The sequence below is a fragment of the Tarenaya hassleriana genome, unplaced genomic scaffold (assembly GCF_000463585.1).
Source record: "Tarenaya hassleriana unplaced genomic scaffold, ASM46358v1 Cleome43, whole genome shotgun sequence".
In the NCBI taxonomy this organism is placed as follows: Eukaryota; Viridiplantae; Streptophyta; class Magnoliopsida; order Brassicales; family Cleomaceae; genus Tarenaya; species Tarenaya hassleriana.
In genome coordinates, this window is record NW_010967059.1 from 520,721 (window position 1) to 535,403 (window position 14,683).

Consider the following 14,683-nt stretch of genomic DNA (forward strand, 5'->3'; position numbering starts at 1 on the left):
AAGAGGGTTGTTTTATTTAACAATGGAAAACGAAAAAAGAAAGGATAACATTGAGGTCTGCATTGTCCATATTTGTATCCAAATATTATGGATGATTTTTGGCTTGATTGCACCTTAATTTATTCTCCATTGATCCATAAATTTCTCTGCATGTTGTGGTTTCTGGATTTGAACTCCGATCTTCGTCTTTCTCTTTTACTTCAACACTTTACCCTCTTCTTTATCGATTGACTCGCCCAATCTTAGATATGTGATTCAATATTTTGTTTGTTTTATATTGTTTTATATCTTTATAATGTCTTTTTTAATTTTGGAAGCAATTAAAATTATTATTTCATTTTGAATATTATGACCGGATAATGCAACGACCCGCGACCGCTAAGAACCATCGAAACTGCTCTCACACAACAACATGAGATCTTATAGCATGTTTTGTCCTCATTCGCACGCATACGAGACACTTTCCAGTAGGTCACCCATCCTGAAATTGCTCCAAAGTCAACACATTTAACTTTGGAGTTCTCTCAAGATAGTCAAGTGAAAAGATAGGTGCACCTTACTACTATGAGTAGCCCAACTAATTTTTTTTTATGTATCTTAGACCATATAGTCTCATACCTATACAACCCTCGGATCTCTCTCATTCCGGTGTGTTCGATTCATCCTTATACCTCATACCCTGAAGCTCGTTAGGACCTGCCCCTTGTCCGTGTCTCTCTTGCACTGACAATCACTCTCTGCCTTCCTTCGGTATCCAGGCTATCACAGGCCCACCAGCTTCCACCTGGTTTGTCCTCGAATCACACCGTACTGGGAAAGTACCGACTCTAATACTATCTGTAACGACTTGCGGCCGCTACAAATCGTCAAAACTGCCCTCACACAGTAACACAAGACCTTCCAGCGTTTTTTTCCTCACTCGCACGTATACCAAGACACTTTCCAGTAGGTCACCCATCCTGAACTTGCTCCAGAGTCAACACACTTAACTTTGGAGTTCTCTCGGGATAGTCAACCAAAAAAGTAGGTGCACTTTGTTGCTATGAGTAGCCTAACTAATTTTTTTTATGTTATGTTAGACCATATAGTCCCATACCTATATAACCATCGGATTTCTCTTATTCCGGTGTGTTCGATTCATCCCCGTACTCAAAAGCTCGTCAAGAGCTGCCCCTTGTCTGTGCCTCTCTTGCACCGGCGATCACTCTCCACCCTCCTTCGGTATCCAGGCCGTCACAAATAATGATGATGATTTTTATGAATAGTTATAAGCATGATATCTTCTTATAAAATTGGATCAAATGCTGCCAACATTTCAATCAAATCAAAGTTCTTAGCCAAACCACCTCGACCACGCGAACCCTGACCAATATTCTTAGAGCGATCTGACCACCATTCCGGAAAACCATGAAGTTCGAAGCACGTGTCCACAACATTTCCAATTCGACCACAATGAGAACATGCGATAGTTTTATCCTTCAATTATGCACACGATCGTGATCTAGATTCTAGTTAAACCGACAAAACCATGATGTTTGATCAATCTTCCTTGGCTCACATTGCCACACATTTAGATTTTTCCGGTTGAATGGATTTGTACACACTGGCCAGGGAAGGTAGAGGAGTTTGAGACAGCAAGCCGTGCCAAAAATCGAAACCTTCAACTCGAGAAAAAATGATATATCTTGTCATCTTCTTTCTATTTCACCAGATTTTCAGAAATGCGACACATACATCCCCACATACACATGCATGCATCTTCTCATATAATGCAATATCATCCCAAAGTCTGTGTAATTTTTCGAAGTATGTCGCCATCGACATATCGTGTTGTCGACAATTGAAAAGTTCGGATTTGAGAAACTAAACTTGAGGACCATTGGACACAAAGAATTGAATTGTGAGTTCATTCTACAAATCCTCTGCAATCTCTGTATTCAGAATATTCGAACGTAAGCTAGTCATCTTCCAAACGAGAGAAACAAAAACCATGGACGAGAAAAATATCAAACACGACGATACCAAGAATAATGAGGGACTCTGATACCATGTCACAACATATGAAATCTCTGGCCTTGTTACCATTAACTACACTAAACGTCCAACTAAACGCCGGTATTGAGTCGGATCAGAATAGAGGGATGCGGTAGAGCCGGACAGAGTGTGATTTTGCTCGATCGAAGTAGGGGAAGCTTTGCAACCAAGTAAACTACACTCAGTGATAATATCAAGAGCATATTTTCTTTGAGACAAGTATAACCCCGTAGGATCTTTGCAACTTCAATACCCAAAAAATACTTCAAAGTCTCAAGGTCCTTCATATGAAAACACGTGCTGAGATAACATTTGAAACGATCAATCATGGCAATATCATTTCCTCTAATAAGTAAATCATCAACGTAAATAAGCACGTGCAACCGAGTGTCATTGCGAACATACGAAATAGAGAGTAATCTACATATGATCGTTCAAATCCAAATGCCCGTAATGAGGTAGTAAGCTTCTCAAACCAACATCAAAGAGCTTGACGAAGCCCATAAAGGGATTTTCGCAATCGACATACCTGAGATGGGTCCGATTTTGAAATTCCCTGAGGAATACGCATAGAAGGCATCTTATATACATCTATCTGATACACCTCCCAGTTTTTTACTGCAACAACAACGAGGAATGTGTGTACCATAGTAATCTTAACAACCGGAGCAAAAATATCAGTATAGTCAAGTCCTTCTTTTTGATGATTACCAAGAACCACCAATATTCGAGCCTTATAACGTTCAATAGATCCATCCTATCGATGTTTAATTTTATAGACTCATTTGCAACCTATAGACTTTTTTTACGGGAGGTAGTGTCTCCAAAATCCAAGTACCATTATCTTCTAAGACTTTTATCTCAACTTCCATTGCCTCATGCCATTTCGGATCTTTGTAAGCTTCTTTAAAAGAAGAAGGTTCCTGTACTTCAGTAATGGTTGCAAGAAAAGTATGGTGTGGTGCAGAAAATTTATCATATCTTACATAATTAGCAATGAGATAAGGATGCGTACCAGAGAAATCTAACAAAGCACTAGGAGGAATGTGAGCAGAGGGTATACACTGAGTTGTATAAGTAATATAGAGTTTGAGAAACATAGACGGTTGAGATTCCGATGACCACGTCCGAGTAAAGTTGGTGTAGTCGACTGAGATGAGGTAGACACTAGGTTCTCAGACTGAGTTAAAGTAATATTCGCAGATGATTCTTCGACACAATGATGAACATTCTCGGGTCGTAAAGATGTCATGATAACAATAGTATTTATGGGAGGAGCAGAGACGAACATCAGAATGGTTGGTCCGGTTTGATCATCTTCTTTCCAAGTTGGATGTTCTCGACCTACACGCTCCAATTCGAGGGGATATTAGAGATATATACGAATCTCTGATACTCTGTCAAATCCGATACTTTATCTAGATATATTTTCGATATAGATTTTCGTTATCAAATCTGACACCTAATTTTGGGGTCATATTTATTAAATATTATATTAATAAATATTAATTGTAAACAACTAAATGATTTGAAAAATTAATTATGTTTTTTTAAATAGGTGCTTTTAGCTTGATTGGTCTTGCATGAATATGAGCTTCTAGTAAACCCACTTGTTTTCTCGGACAAATGTGAAGAAATGGATGTTGCGGTGTTTGGAAATGGTTACAAAGCCAAGTTTGTAGAAATTGACAGTTTTGTTAGTTTTAGTAGTTAAATCGATTATATTCATATTCAGTTGTGGAGTTCAATTCATGAATACACACACACAAAAATTCATCCAAACATATATTTTTCCTCCATTATTTGTGTACCCGTATGAAAGCTCGGAAAATGATGATGTGGAAATGTCCAAAGACAAAATTCAGAAAGAGAACCGGTACGAGTTGTTACGTTCTTGACCTTAATTAGAAGCCTAATGTGAAATGATCTATGCTTATATTGTGATTATGGAATTGCTGTTGTTGTTGTTGTGCTGGATCTTTCATTTGAATCCGTTTTCTAATTTCTTTTTTCGCATCAATTGAATGGTTCCTTATCATTGAATATTATAGAAAACTTTTATCCAAAGTTTTGATTTTTGCAGTAAGATTAATCTGAATCATTTCGTGGTTTTCAACATATTCTGCAGCAAATTTAAATGAAAATGAAAACCGATGCAATAACAGTGTTGAACTCTTTGTAAAAAAAAAAAACAGAAGTGTTGAACTCTATAGCATTATTTAGTGATTAACAAAGAACATAAGAGATTTCACCAAAAAAAAAAAAAAAAAAAAAAAAAAAAAAAAAAAGACAGTAAAGAATTCACCAGAGAGCAGAAAAACAAAGGAGTGCGAACAAAAAAACCATTGCGAAAACCTTAAGCGTTATCACCTAAATCTTGTATGGATCGCCAGACACCGGAAACGGAAAAATGCAATGCGGTCGGAGATTATACGACCGGAACAGTTTTAGTGTTGCTGCCACCGCTCTCGTCGTTTTCCCGGGACATCTCCTCGAGAGACTTGCCTTTGGATTCAGGGACGAGGAAAGTGAAAATCATTCCCAAGAAGTTGACAACACCCAACAGGAGGAGAGAGTTCCTGACGCCAATACCAGGAGGGTATCCAGCATCGGTCTTTGTCTTGTCTGGGCTCTGAGCCAAATACAAGAACCCGAATGCTCCAACCATGGCTCCCAATTTACCCGCAGCGGCCGAGATTCCGTGGCAGGTTGACCTGAATCTCGCGGGGAAGATCTCAGCCGGTACAACAAAGGTCGTGGCATTAGGTCCAAAGTTGGCGAAGAAGAAGGTCAGTGAGTACATGATCACGAACCCGATCCTGTTGTCCTTGTGAGTCCAGTGGTTGTAAGGGATGGCCAGCGCGAACATGAATACCGTCATGAAGAAGAAACCCATCAGCTGGATGGCAAACCTTCCGATGATATCGATGAATGCCACAGTGAACCAGTAACCAGGGACGGTACTGCACAACGCGATCAGGGTTTGCGCACGAGCGATTCTGAAGACTTCTTGGATGGCGTTCATCGTCGGGGACGGAGGAATCCATCCGATCGCGCTGAAAATGTCCTTCTGGAAAAGGTTCTGGCTGTAGAAAGCGATGTCGAGCAAGAACCAAGTGCTTGCTGTCCCGAGCAAGTGAAGCCCGTGTCGGCGGAGGAATTCCGCAGAGAACAAGCCAAAAGCGTTGGCCTTTTCTTGCGAAACCTCTTCCCCCTTGACTTGTTGTGTTTCCATCTCCACTTGCAGAACCTTTGACATGTCCGAAGTCGCTTGCTTCACGTCCTTTGCGACTAACGCAGTGTACCGCGCGGTTTCGGGCATTTTCAAACGCCAGTAATACGTCATAGCCGCCGGCAAAGCTCCGACCATCAGAATGATTCTCCAAACGTAATCCGCCTGAGGAACAGTCGATGCAATCGCGTCGATTTCATAGGCCGGAGATGGAAAACGCGCCTCAAATGCAGCCGCGATGATGATCGCGAAAATCCCACCGGCCATGATTCCGAACCCTTGCATGGCGAAAACAGCGGCGATAAACGCGCCGCGAGTTTTCTTGTTGGCGTACTCGGACATGATAGTTGCAGACAAAGGGTAATCTCCACCGATGCCGAATCCGAGCCAGAAGCGGAAGAAGCAGAGAGTGGCCATGACAGACTTGGCGTCCTGTCCGAAGGACAAACCAGAAGCGATGGAACAGATGACCATAAGCATCAGAGTCATCCCATACACTTTCTTCCTCCCCATCTTGTCGCCGAGCCATCCGAAGAAGAGCTGACCCGCCAGCGTTCCGCAGAACGCGACGCCGTTAACCGCGGCGGATACGTTGGGCGGCAGCGTTCCGGGTTTCTTGGCACCGTCGACGTGGTAATAGATCCGACCAAGGAGCTTGGTCACGAGAGAGATGCAGAAGAGATCGTAAGCGTCGGTGAAGAATCCCATTCCCGCGATGATGATCGCTGTGAAATGGTACCATTGCGTTTTGGCGACATCAAGCGCGTTTAGCACTTGCAGTTGATCCCCCGCCATTTGATATCGTCCTCTCCAAACACAAGACAGAGTTCTGTGTCGTAACTCTGTGTCTTGCGTGTGTGCCTGTTTCCCGAGAAAATGTCTGCAGACACTCAAATGGCTTCCGATGGAGAGAGGGAGCGTTGGGAGCTGGCAATTTATACGCCCAGACGAAGGGAATATATTCTTTCTTCCATTTGGCATATTCCTTCTTCCCGTCTCCCCATCTTTTCCTCTCTTCCTATTTACCTATTTTAGGGATTTATTCCCTTTTCTCCCCTCTGTTTCTAATCTTCCTTTGAATTTCTAAAAATGATTTTTCTAGTTTTATTTAACAGGTAATATAAATTCTAAACTGCAAAAATCATTTGTTTTTTTTTTAATTAATTTCCTTCGAATTTGATTTTATTTTTATTTTTATTCCTTCAACATCAACGTTTCAAATAAAAACGCCCCGCAGCAGCCATTCAACGAAAGAGATCCACCCATTTTTAACAAGTAATCCAAAATATGATTACGGTTACATTTTTATTAAGGGAAACAATTATTCCGAAACCGTATCCGGAAAAAAAAAACAAATTACGGGGAGTAAATAAGTAAATAAATAAATATTAGTAACCAATCATATATTTGGTCTGCTCGTTCCAAAACGTCTTCGACTGCTTCACCATCTCGGAACGTTCAGCCACCGTCCTCTCTTTCCAATACTCTTTACATCTGCAAAAAAATCATATCCAAAAAATATAAACTTTTAAAATTTGATAAATATATAAACTTCTAATTTTGTATAAAAATAAAAATATATACAAAAATTTTAAAATTTATGTATTTTTATAAAAAAATGTGTGGATTTATAAAAAAAAAATTCAAAGTTTGCTTATTTATTTACCAAATTTAAAAAGTTGATGTTTTTTTAGCATTACTCCCTAAAATAAAAACATCTCGATTTTGTGATAATTTATATTAGATACTGAATCAAAATATACATGAAGTATCATTGGTCACGAGTTTATTTGGCAGTTCATAGTCATTCACTTATATTTTCGGCCTATCGATTATTAAATTAAGACCGGAAGTTATTCGAATTTTTGTCTCACCGTATCTTTAAGAGAAGATGGAGCTCGACCATGTGAACGGCGTCAGCGTAAACTCCAGCCTGCAAAACCGTATATACGATCACTCTTAAGATTCGGAAAATACGCCTCTTTGTTTAAAAAAAAAAACAAAAATGGGGGAAATCCCATATAACTATCAAAATTTTAAAAAATATGTCAAATAAATATCTTAATTTTTAATTTGATAATATAATATATTAAAATATTTCAAATTAATATATCAATTCCGGAAATCGTGCCAAATTGATGTCCATACCCTGAAAAACTGATAATAATTCCTAATAAAAAAATCAAATTTATTTTGACGTTTTTGAACAAATATATAAGAGTTTTGATTGAAAATTATTCTCAATTTCAGGATAATATTTGAAATATTTTTATTATCAAACTAAAAGTTGGAGCATTTATATGGGATTTTTATTTTATATATATATGACGATAGCAAGGGAAAATAAAAACCTCTCTGCAAATGGGGCATTTGGATTGAGAAGAAGCGGCTTTAACGCCTTGGAAGATCATCACAGAGGCAGCAGAACACGTACACGCCTTGCAGAAGATGTGACCGCACTTCAACGCGTACGGATTGAACACCTTTTCCTGTTGTGTTTCACCAAAGGCACACTCTCATGTCCTAACCAGACACCACAACTTCCGGTCGTATGTGTATGTATATATGCATATGCATGCGTATATCCGCAAAAAAAAAAAAAATTGCATTTTTTTTTGGCTTACGAGGCAGATGGCGCAGGTGAGATCGAACTCCAGCTCGACTGAGTTCGGGTTCGGAAGCGTCAGCTTCATCACGGGTCGATCCGTGGTCAGATCACAGGAGACACGGCCGCACGAAGAGTTGACGTTTTCCACAGAGTCGAGCCCACAGTTCAGATAAAAGGCTCCGAGTTCTATGAGCCAGGGTGAGTGCAACAGCTCTATACGCTCAGCCCGCATCTTCGTCTTGAAATTTCTCCCGTTCTCGGAGCTATGCACCTGACCAAATTCCATCAATCTCTCTCTCTCTCTCATTACCACATTCCCGAGTTAAAAGAAAACGCGAATTCTTAACTTGTTATTGCGGAAGTGGAGCTGACCTTGTCGTACTTCTTGAGGATCTTACGGATGGCAATTGCGTTCATCGTGATGTAATGAATCAAAATCTGACCCTCTTCGAGTAATGTATGAGTATGGTCAGCGAAGCATCTGCGGAAACACAGCATGTATCTCTGCATTCCGGTGGCTATGTGAAGATGGAGAATATGTCTCACTCTCGACCTGAAGCATCCCGCTATGTCCGAAGCTTCCTTCATCAGCTCTGAGAAGAACATCTCATCACACCCTGCAGAACACCCGCCGTTACTTGAACAAATCCATCATCAAAAAGAAAAACAAGAACCAAACGAAATCCACTTAAGAAAACGTATCAAAGAACCAGAATTTCTTATATATTTCGAGATAGGACAATGATCTAGAATCGATAAACACGAAGATGCATCAGTTCGATACCACCAAATCAATCAAAAGCAGGCTCAAGGAGAAGATTCCAGTTCGTTTACTCTCTTTCTCTCTCGATTTGAATCGAAATCTCTACCTGAGAAAACACAATTCTCGAAAGAACAAGAACGAAAAGGAGAGGTTCTTACAAGGGCAAGCTTGGCATTGGCATGATAGTCCAGAGAGTGAAGGGTTTTGTTCATCACTGGATTCGGACTTCGCCTGGTTACATGATTTGCACCTCTTCAGGACCTTCTTCAGCTTCTTGTACTCAACGTGCCGACAGTTTTCCAGAAACCACTCCTCCTCTCCATGCAGATATTCCGCGAACGTCTCTCCAAACTTCATCTTCTCCTCAACACAAACTCAAATCTCTTGATCTCGAAACACGACTCTATACATACACAGATATGTATATGTATATGTATATGTATCTGTATGTCGGTGGGTGGCTGGATATATATATGCACGAGAGATATTTCAGAGACGAACAATTCAATGCCGATACTTCTAAAATAGACAACTTTCGAACCGACACGAAATAAAAAAAGACACAAAATCTGCAAAAGTGAAAACTACATTAATTGGTTTCTATAAATTTCCTCCACCTATTTACATTCCCTTTCCGGGAACGATGCAACAATAGGGAAAAACCCTAAATTGGCAACCGGATCGATCTCGCCCTCAAACTATGAAAATTCGCGACACGACCCACATGGCGAAATCGTAAATCGACAACAACCATCTAATAAATTTCTAATCTTTTTGACGTTATTACTTTGAACTGCGATGTTATCATATGAGCGAGAAGAAACAGAAGGAGACAACTTTTGAAGCCCATTACCTTCTGAAACGTCAGAAACAGAGGATTCAGCTGATTAGAAGCAACAGAAGAAGCTGAAGCCGACAGAGAGAAATAAAGCAAACCTCTTCAAATATGTTTTCTTGTGCGTGTTTTTTTTTTCCCATCGATTTTTCGGGGATTTTTTTATTTGGCCTCTTACGTGGTGATATCACGGTGGAAGTCGCTCCGATTGTTTCGATTTTCAGCGCACGCATGCAATGCACGTGTTCGATATCTCTCTCTTTTTTACTTCTTTTTTTTGTTAAAATTTCTTTTTTACTTCGGGTGTCAATTTAGGTTCTATACGAAGTTCTGCGTGGTCCAACCTAATTTTTCTGTTCTAAAAAAATCGGATTTTTGGATCATGTTTAAATCGTATTGGATTCGATTCGGATCAGTGTGAAAATCCGATATTTTTTAAAAAAATAAAAAATAATATTTACAAAAAAAATTATGCAGGCTAGTTTTATCCGGTCCAACGCAAATCTAAATCTAAAATATATTGGGTCAAATTTTGGACTTAGTTACATAGGTGCGAAAAAATCAGATCGACCCGAACCCGAATCCGAAATCATTGAACCAAATGTGGACTCGAGTTAGGTCGGAGGGATCTGAACTTTGACTAATATTAAATTCTCTAATCATATGGATCAACTTATTTTCTTTAAAAATTTCTATTTTTTTTAATCTTGTACGTTTTTGCATCACTAAACAAGATATCTGATTATTCGGATATTCATTTCATCTATGTAAATCATAGATTTTATCTTTATTTTTGGAAATTTGTAATTTTGTAAAAATGTGTGAATACACATATATATGACCAAAAACTAAATAAATAAAGTAATTATTTTTCTCTCTAAAAATTTTCCCCCAAATGTGCAAATTCCAACTCATATTTATTCAAAACACGTTGGATTTCTTTCCTTTGAATAAAATGATATAATAATATAATTTATTTGTGGTAAATGTTGAAGTAAATTCAAATGAGCATAAAACATAACGTTTTATTATACGCCAAGAATAAAATCAAATCTAATATAAAGAGTTGATATCGATATATGAGTGATCTAATCTCGTTTTAATTTTCGGATACAATTATGGCCAGAGGTGTCGTCCCCTCGTTTTCTTGGGATAACCAACAAACAAGTATCTCTCGGATTTGGGTCCTAACTTGTCAGATAGTTGACGTTTCACGTAAACGTCACAACTCCAAATCCTGAGATAAGACATCTTGGGACTCTTCCCAACCCATGGTGTCTTCTGAACCGATTTCGAAGGACTTCTATGCAGTATATAAGCAGCAGTCTCAAGAGCGTATCCCCAAAAGGATATTGGAAGATCAGTCTGACTCATAAACGGTCTCTAGCAAGACATTATGATTACCCATATCAGAGATACCCGAGATCCAATCTCGCTTTACAAATCATAAACGGTCTCTAGCAAGACATTATGATTACCCGTATCAGAAAGAGTTAGATGTGATTTAACCGAAAAAGCCAGAGATAGCTCTAACAATGATCCTCTTTGTCTCACGATATCATAATCGAACCCATAGTTCGATTGCTTTGTCATATCCCGAGTAGACTGTAAGGGATAGATGACATTCATCTATAGTGCGGCCACACATTTCTACAGTTTCACTCCGGTTAAATGGGCGTTTTTCCGCGGTCTAAGGGTACTAGAGTGGTCAGGAGGGCCAGAGGTGTCGTCCACTACACAGGGGTGGCGACTGGTGGCGGGTGGGGTCGGTATGTCGTGCAATAATCGCGGTCAAAAGGTGCCAGCTCGACAGGTTTTCCTGTCGTCGAGCCCAGACTGGTCGGTCCATGCGCATATTTTTTTTTTTCATTTTCTCCGTTTTTTTTCGGTCCGGTCCTGATTGTCTCTGGTCTGGTCGGTCTGGACCATAGACCGACAATGTGTTGTCTACCTAAATAGCATGTTTTTTAGCGTCATGCCCTAGCTGACTCAAAAGCATGTAAAATATGGATCCTAGTTCACTTAGAAACTCATTGACGGCGTTTTTCTTAGTGGGAGCCTGTCATATTGCATCTATTGTCTGTGTTAGTATGTGTATTAAGAAAGCTGCATATTTTTCTCTGTTTGTTTGTCTTTTTCTGTAAACATACCTGTTGCAGGAATCTGTAAAATGTCACCATACGATCTATCCTTATGAAGGATAAACCTCAGATAAAAAATGGTGAAAATCGGGCAAGAACTCGCGGAGAAGAACGAAACCCAGGACCCAAACCGACCGGTCCAGACTTGGACCGGCCGGTCTGGGCAACAGACAGAACGAACGATCCGAAATGAGCTAGATCGACCGGTCCACACCCATACCGATCGGTCCAGAAGAATACAAAATGCACCGGTGGAAGTTCGAATCCCCATACCAAAGGAAGTTGTATGAAGACAACCAGAATGTTATTCAGATTCCCACTAGATTCAGAAGCATATCTATGCTGGGGAGTAATATGTGGTGGAACCAGTACCGGTAGACGAACTGAGCCAGTACTGACGGATGGTGTGGATATTCTATCATAGTACCGGTTGACGAAGTGGAGTCAGTACTATCATAGACTATGTGGTGGAACCAGTACCGGTAGACGAATTGAGTCAGTACTTGTGCATTTGGGTGGATATTTCTATAACAGTACCGGTTGACGAATTGAGTCAGTACTGTTATAGGAATGTTTAGGGAAGCCAGTATCGGTTGACGCATTGGTTGTCGGCGTTTATGATTTAGCTTTACCTTCTGGACTTGTTATAGAACTAAGTAATTGTTACTTTGTGCCTACTATAAACAGAAACATCGTTTCTATTTCCTGTTTGGATTTGGATGGTGGATGATCTGTGATATGACATTTTGACTTTGTATTGAATTCATTGGTTTATGAATGCATTACTTTTTCCATTATATGATTGGCATGTTTGTTATATTTCAGTATCTTTGAATCATTAGAGAATGATTCTAAACTCCCTGGTCAGTTATCATTGTGGGAACAATGATGAATTAAGACTAGCATGAGGTAAGTAATAAAAACCTAGACTAAACCGATTCCGCAAGGGTGTGGATTCAATGTAGTACCAGGGTCGAACTCAATGACCGAGAGGTGATGGTGTCGATGATGATCCTAGTAAGAACAGAGCGCAAGATTTGTTGGTTGGTTGGAAAAAACTATAATTAAAAATACTGCAGGTTCGGGGCTTCACGATACTATGGATTATCTAAATACATGTGACTGGATTGCAGTCTGAGGTCGATTTGGGAAACTCTAGCTTCTATCCTAGAATGCATCCGGTCAGGGATCTATCGTTCTCTAACTAACGCTTTCCTATCAGCTTCTACATCTTTAGGTCTACTTAGAAGCATTAACGTCCGCTATCATAGTTTCTAGGTCGAATTAAGAATTTCTTATCAAGTCCAATTTATGCGTTCAGAATTAATAATTGAACCTATCTTATGAACGAATTCCGGTATTAATTAATTCAAATTCCTTTGCAATTAACTAATCCAAATTCAATTCTATAGGGTGATCAATCCTAAGAAAGCATTACGTTCAATTCATAAAACCAGATCTAACTTAGACATGTGTTCCTGATGGATGTGATGCTCTAGGATGATCATACGATATGAGAACCATGTATGATACGATGTATTTATTGGATGAATACATTATTTATTCATTATTTATTTTGCATATTTAATAAATAATGATTATCCATGGATCGTTATGAACGATCCTAAATTCCTTAGTCGCTTGTCATTGTGGAAGCAATGATAAATTAAGACTAACATGAGGCGTGATGGATGATCATGGTAATGATCATACGTATTGGATACGGATCACGATCATGAGTACTTGTTTGGAACAAGTAACTGGATGACTCGCGTGAGATTGTCGATTGGATTTTATCCATGACTTGAATCTCACTTGATGGTTCACTTTGGATCCTCAGACCTGAGATATGTATTGTATCCATCATGACGAGTAATGTACTTTGACTGCGTCAAACATCGTCTTTAACCGGATGATTATAAAGGTGTGGCTCGGGTAGTAGATATTCAAGATGGAACTTTGTCCCTCTCGAAAGAGAGAGATATCGCTTGGGCCCGTCGTATGAGTGAGACTGTAGAAATGTGTGGCCACACTATAGATGAATGTCATCTATCTCTTACAGTCTACTCGGGATACGAAAAAGCATTCGAACTATGAGTTCGATTATGATATCGTGAGACAAAGAGGATCATCGTTAGAGCTATCTCTGGCTTTTCAGTTAGATCACATCTAACTCTTTCCGATACGGGTAATCATAATGTCTTGCTAGAGACCGCTTATAATTTGTAAAGCGAGATTGGATCTCGAGTTTACTGCCGTATTCGGAGGAGCCTAAAGGGTCACACACATATGGGATGGACGTGTATGTACGGGATCGAACGGACGAGAAAAATCGGATTTTTCTCGGTTTTTGAGGTCTGGTCTGGAGCTGACCAAGAGTTGGTCAGCCGGACCAGACGGACTTGGGAGAGGCGGACCGAATGGAAGAAATAACTGCCTGGTCCGGAGCTGACCAAGAGTTGGTCAGCCCCGGACCAGACAGTCAGTCGGAGCAAAAACGCGTGGCTCGGAGTTCGGCTGGTCCGGCGGACCAAAAACTTGGTCCGCCGGACCAACAAGTCAGACGGAGTGCGCGTGGTCCAGAACGTGCCTGGTCCGGCGGACCAAGTGTCTGGTCCGCCGGATCGCGGACTGTCGGCAAGCTCGGATTTTACGTGTGCTTGGTCCGACTGAGCAAGAGTTGGTCAGTCCCGGACCAAGACACTGAAAAATCCGAACTTCGCGTTTTCTCGCCTTTTTCTTGGTGGGAAGCAGGTGGGGAACCTATCACTCGACCTAATCCCGACCTTAGCCATCTGAGAGGCTGGAGACTCTGAAGAACTCTCTTTCAAGTTCAAGAGAGTGTTCTTGATCCATACACAAGAGATTTTGATCTTTTCAAGCTCTAGCAAGCAAGTTTCCAAGTGTTGGAAACCATCCCAAGGGTGTGGACTGCTCAAGAGGGTGTTGGCTCATCCAACACCTTGGCTGTGATCTTCTAACCGCAATCAAAAGGTTGGTTTTTCGGTTTAAGAAAGTTCTTCATCGATAGATTGGTCTGTGGGCGGTTCAAAACGTTTTGAACGCCAAT

At 40.1% G+C, this 14,683-nt stretch overlaps 2 protein-coding genes across 4 annotated transcripts; both read right to left on the reverse strand.

Annotated features, from left to right (window-relative positions):
- Positions 1–4,313: 4,313 nt before the first annotated feature.
- On the reverse strand, positions 4,314–6,166 carry LOC104825245 (inorganic phosphate transporter 1-4-like). Its single transcript, XM_010557542.1, has one exon. The coding sequence runs from the start codon at positions 6,059–6,061 to the stop codon at positions 4,463–4,465; it is 1,599 nt and encodes a 532-aa protein (XP_010555844.1). The 5' UTR covers positions 6,062–6,166; the 3' UTR covers positions 4,314–4,462.
- A 343-nt stretch (positions 6,167–6,509) lies between these two features.
- LOC104825246 (probable E3 ubiquitin-protein ligase BAH1-like) lies at positions 6,510–9,622 on the reverse strand. Of its 3 annotated transcripts, none has more exons than XM_010557544.1 (7): positions 9,491–9,622; positions 8,796–8,994; positions 8,247–8,491; positions 7,891–8,145; positions 7,618–7,755; positions 7,141–7,199; positions 6,510–6,760 (listed from the first exon to the last, which is right to left on the reverse strand). In XM_010557544.1, exons 2-7 carry the CDS (start codon positions 8,992–8,994, stop codon positions 6,655–6,657), a joined length of 1,002 nt encoding a protein of 333 aa, XP_010555846.1. In that variant the 5' UTR covers positions 9,491–9,622; the 3' UTR covers positions 6,510–6,654. The 3 variants fall into 3 exon arrangements, with proteins under 3 accessions (XP_010555846.1, XP_010555847.1, XP_010555845.1); XM_010557545.1 differs by having other exon boundaries at positions 8,796–8,997; XM_010557543.1 differs by having other exon boundaries at positions 8,796–9,098.
- Positions 9,623–14,683: the final 5,061 nt, after the last annotated feature.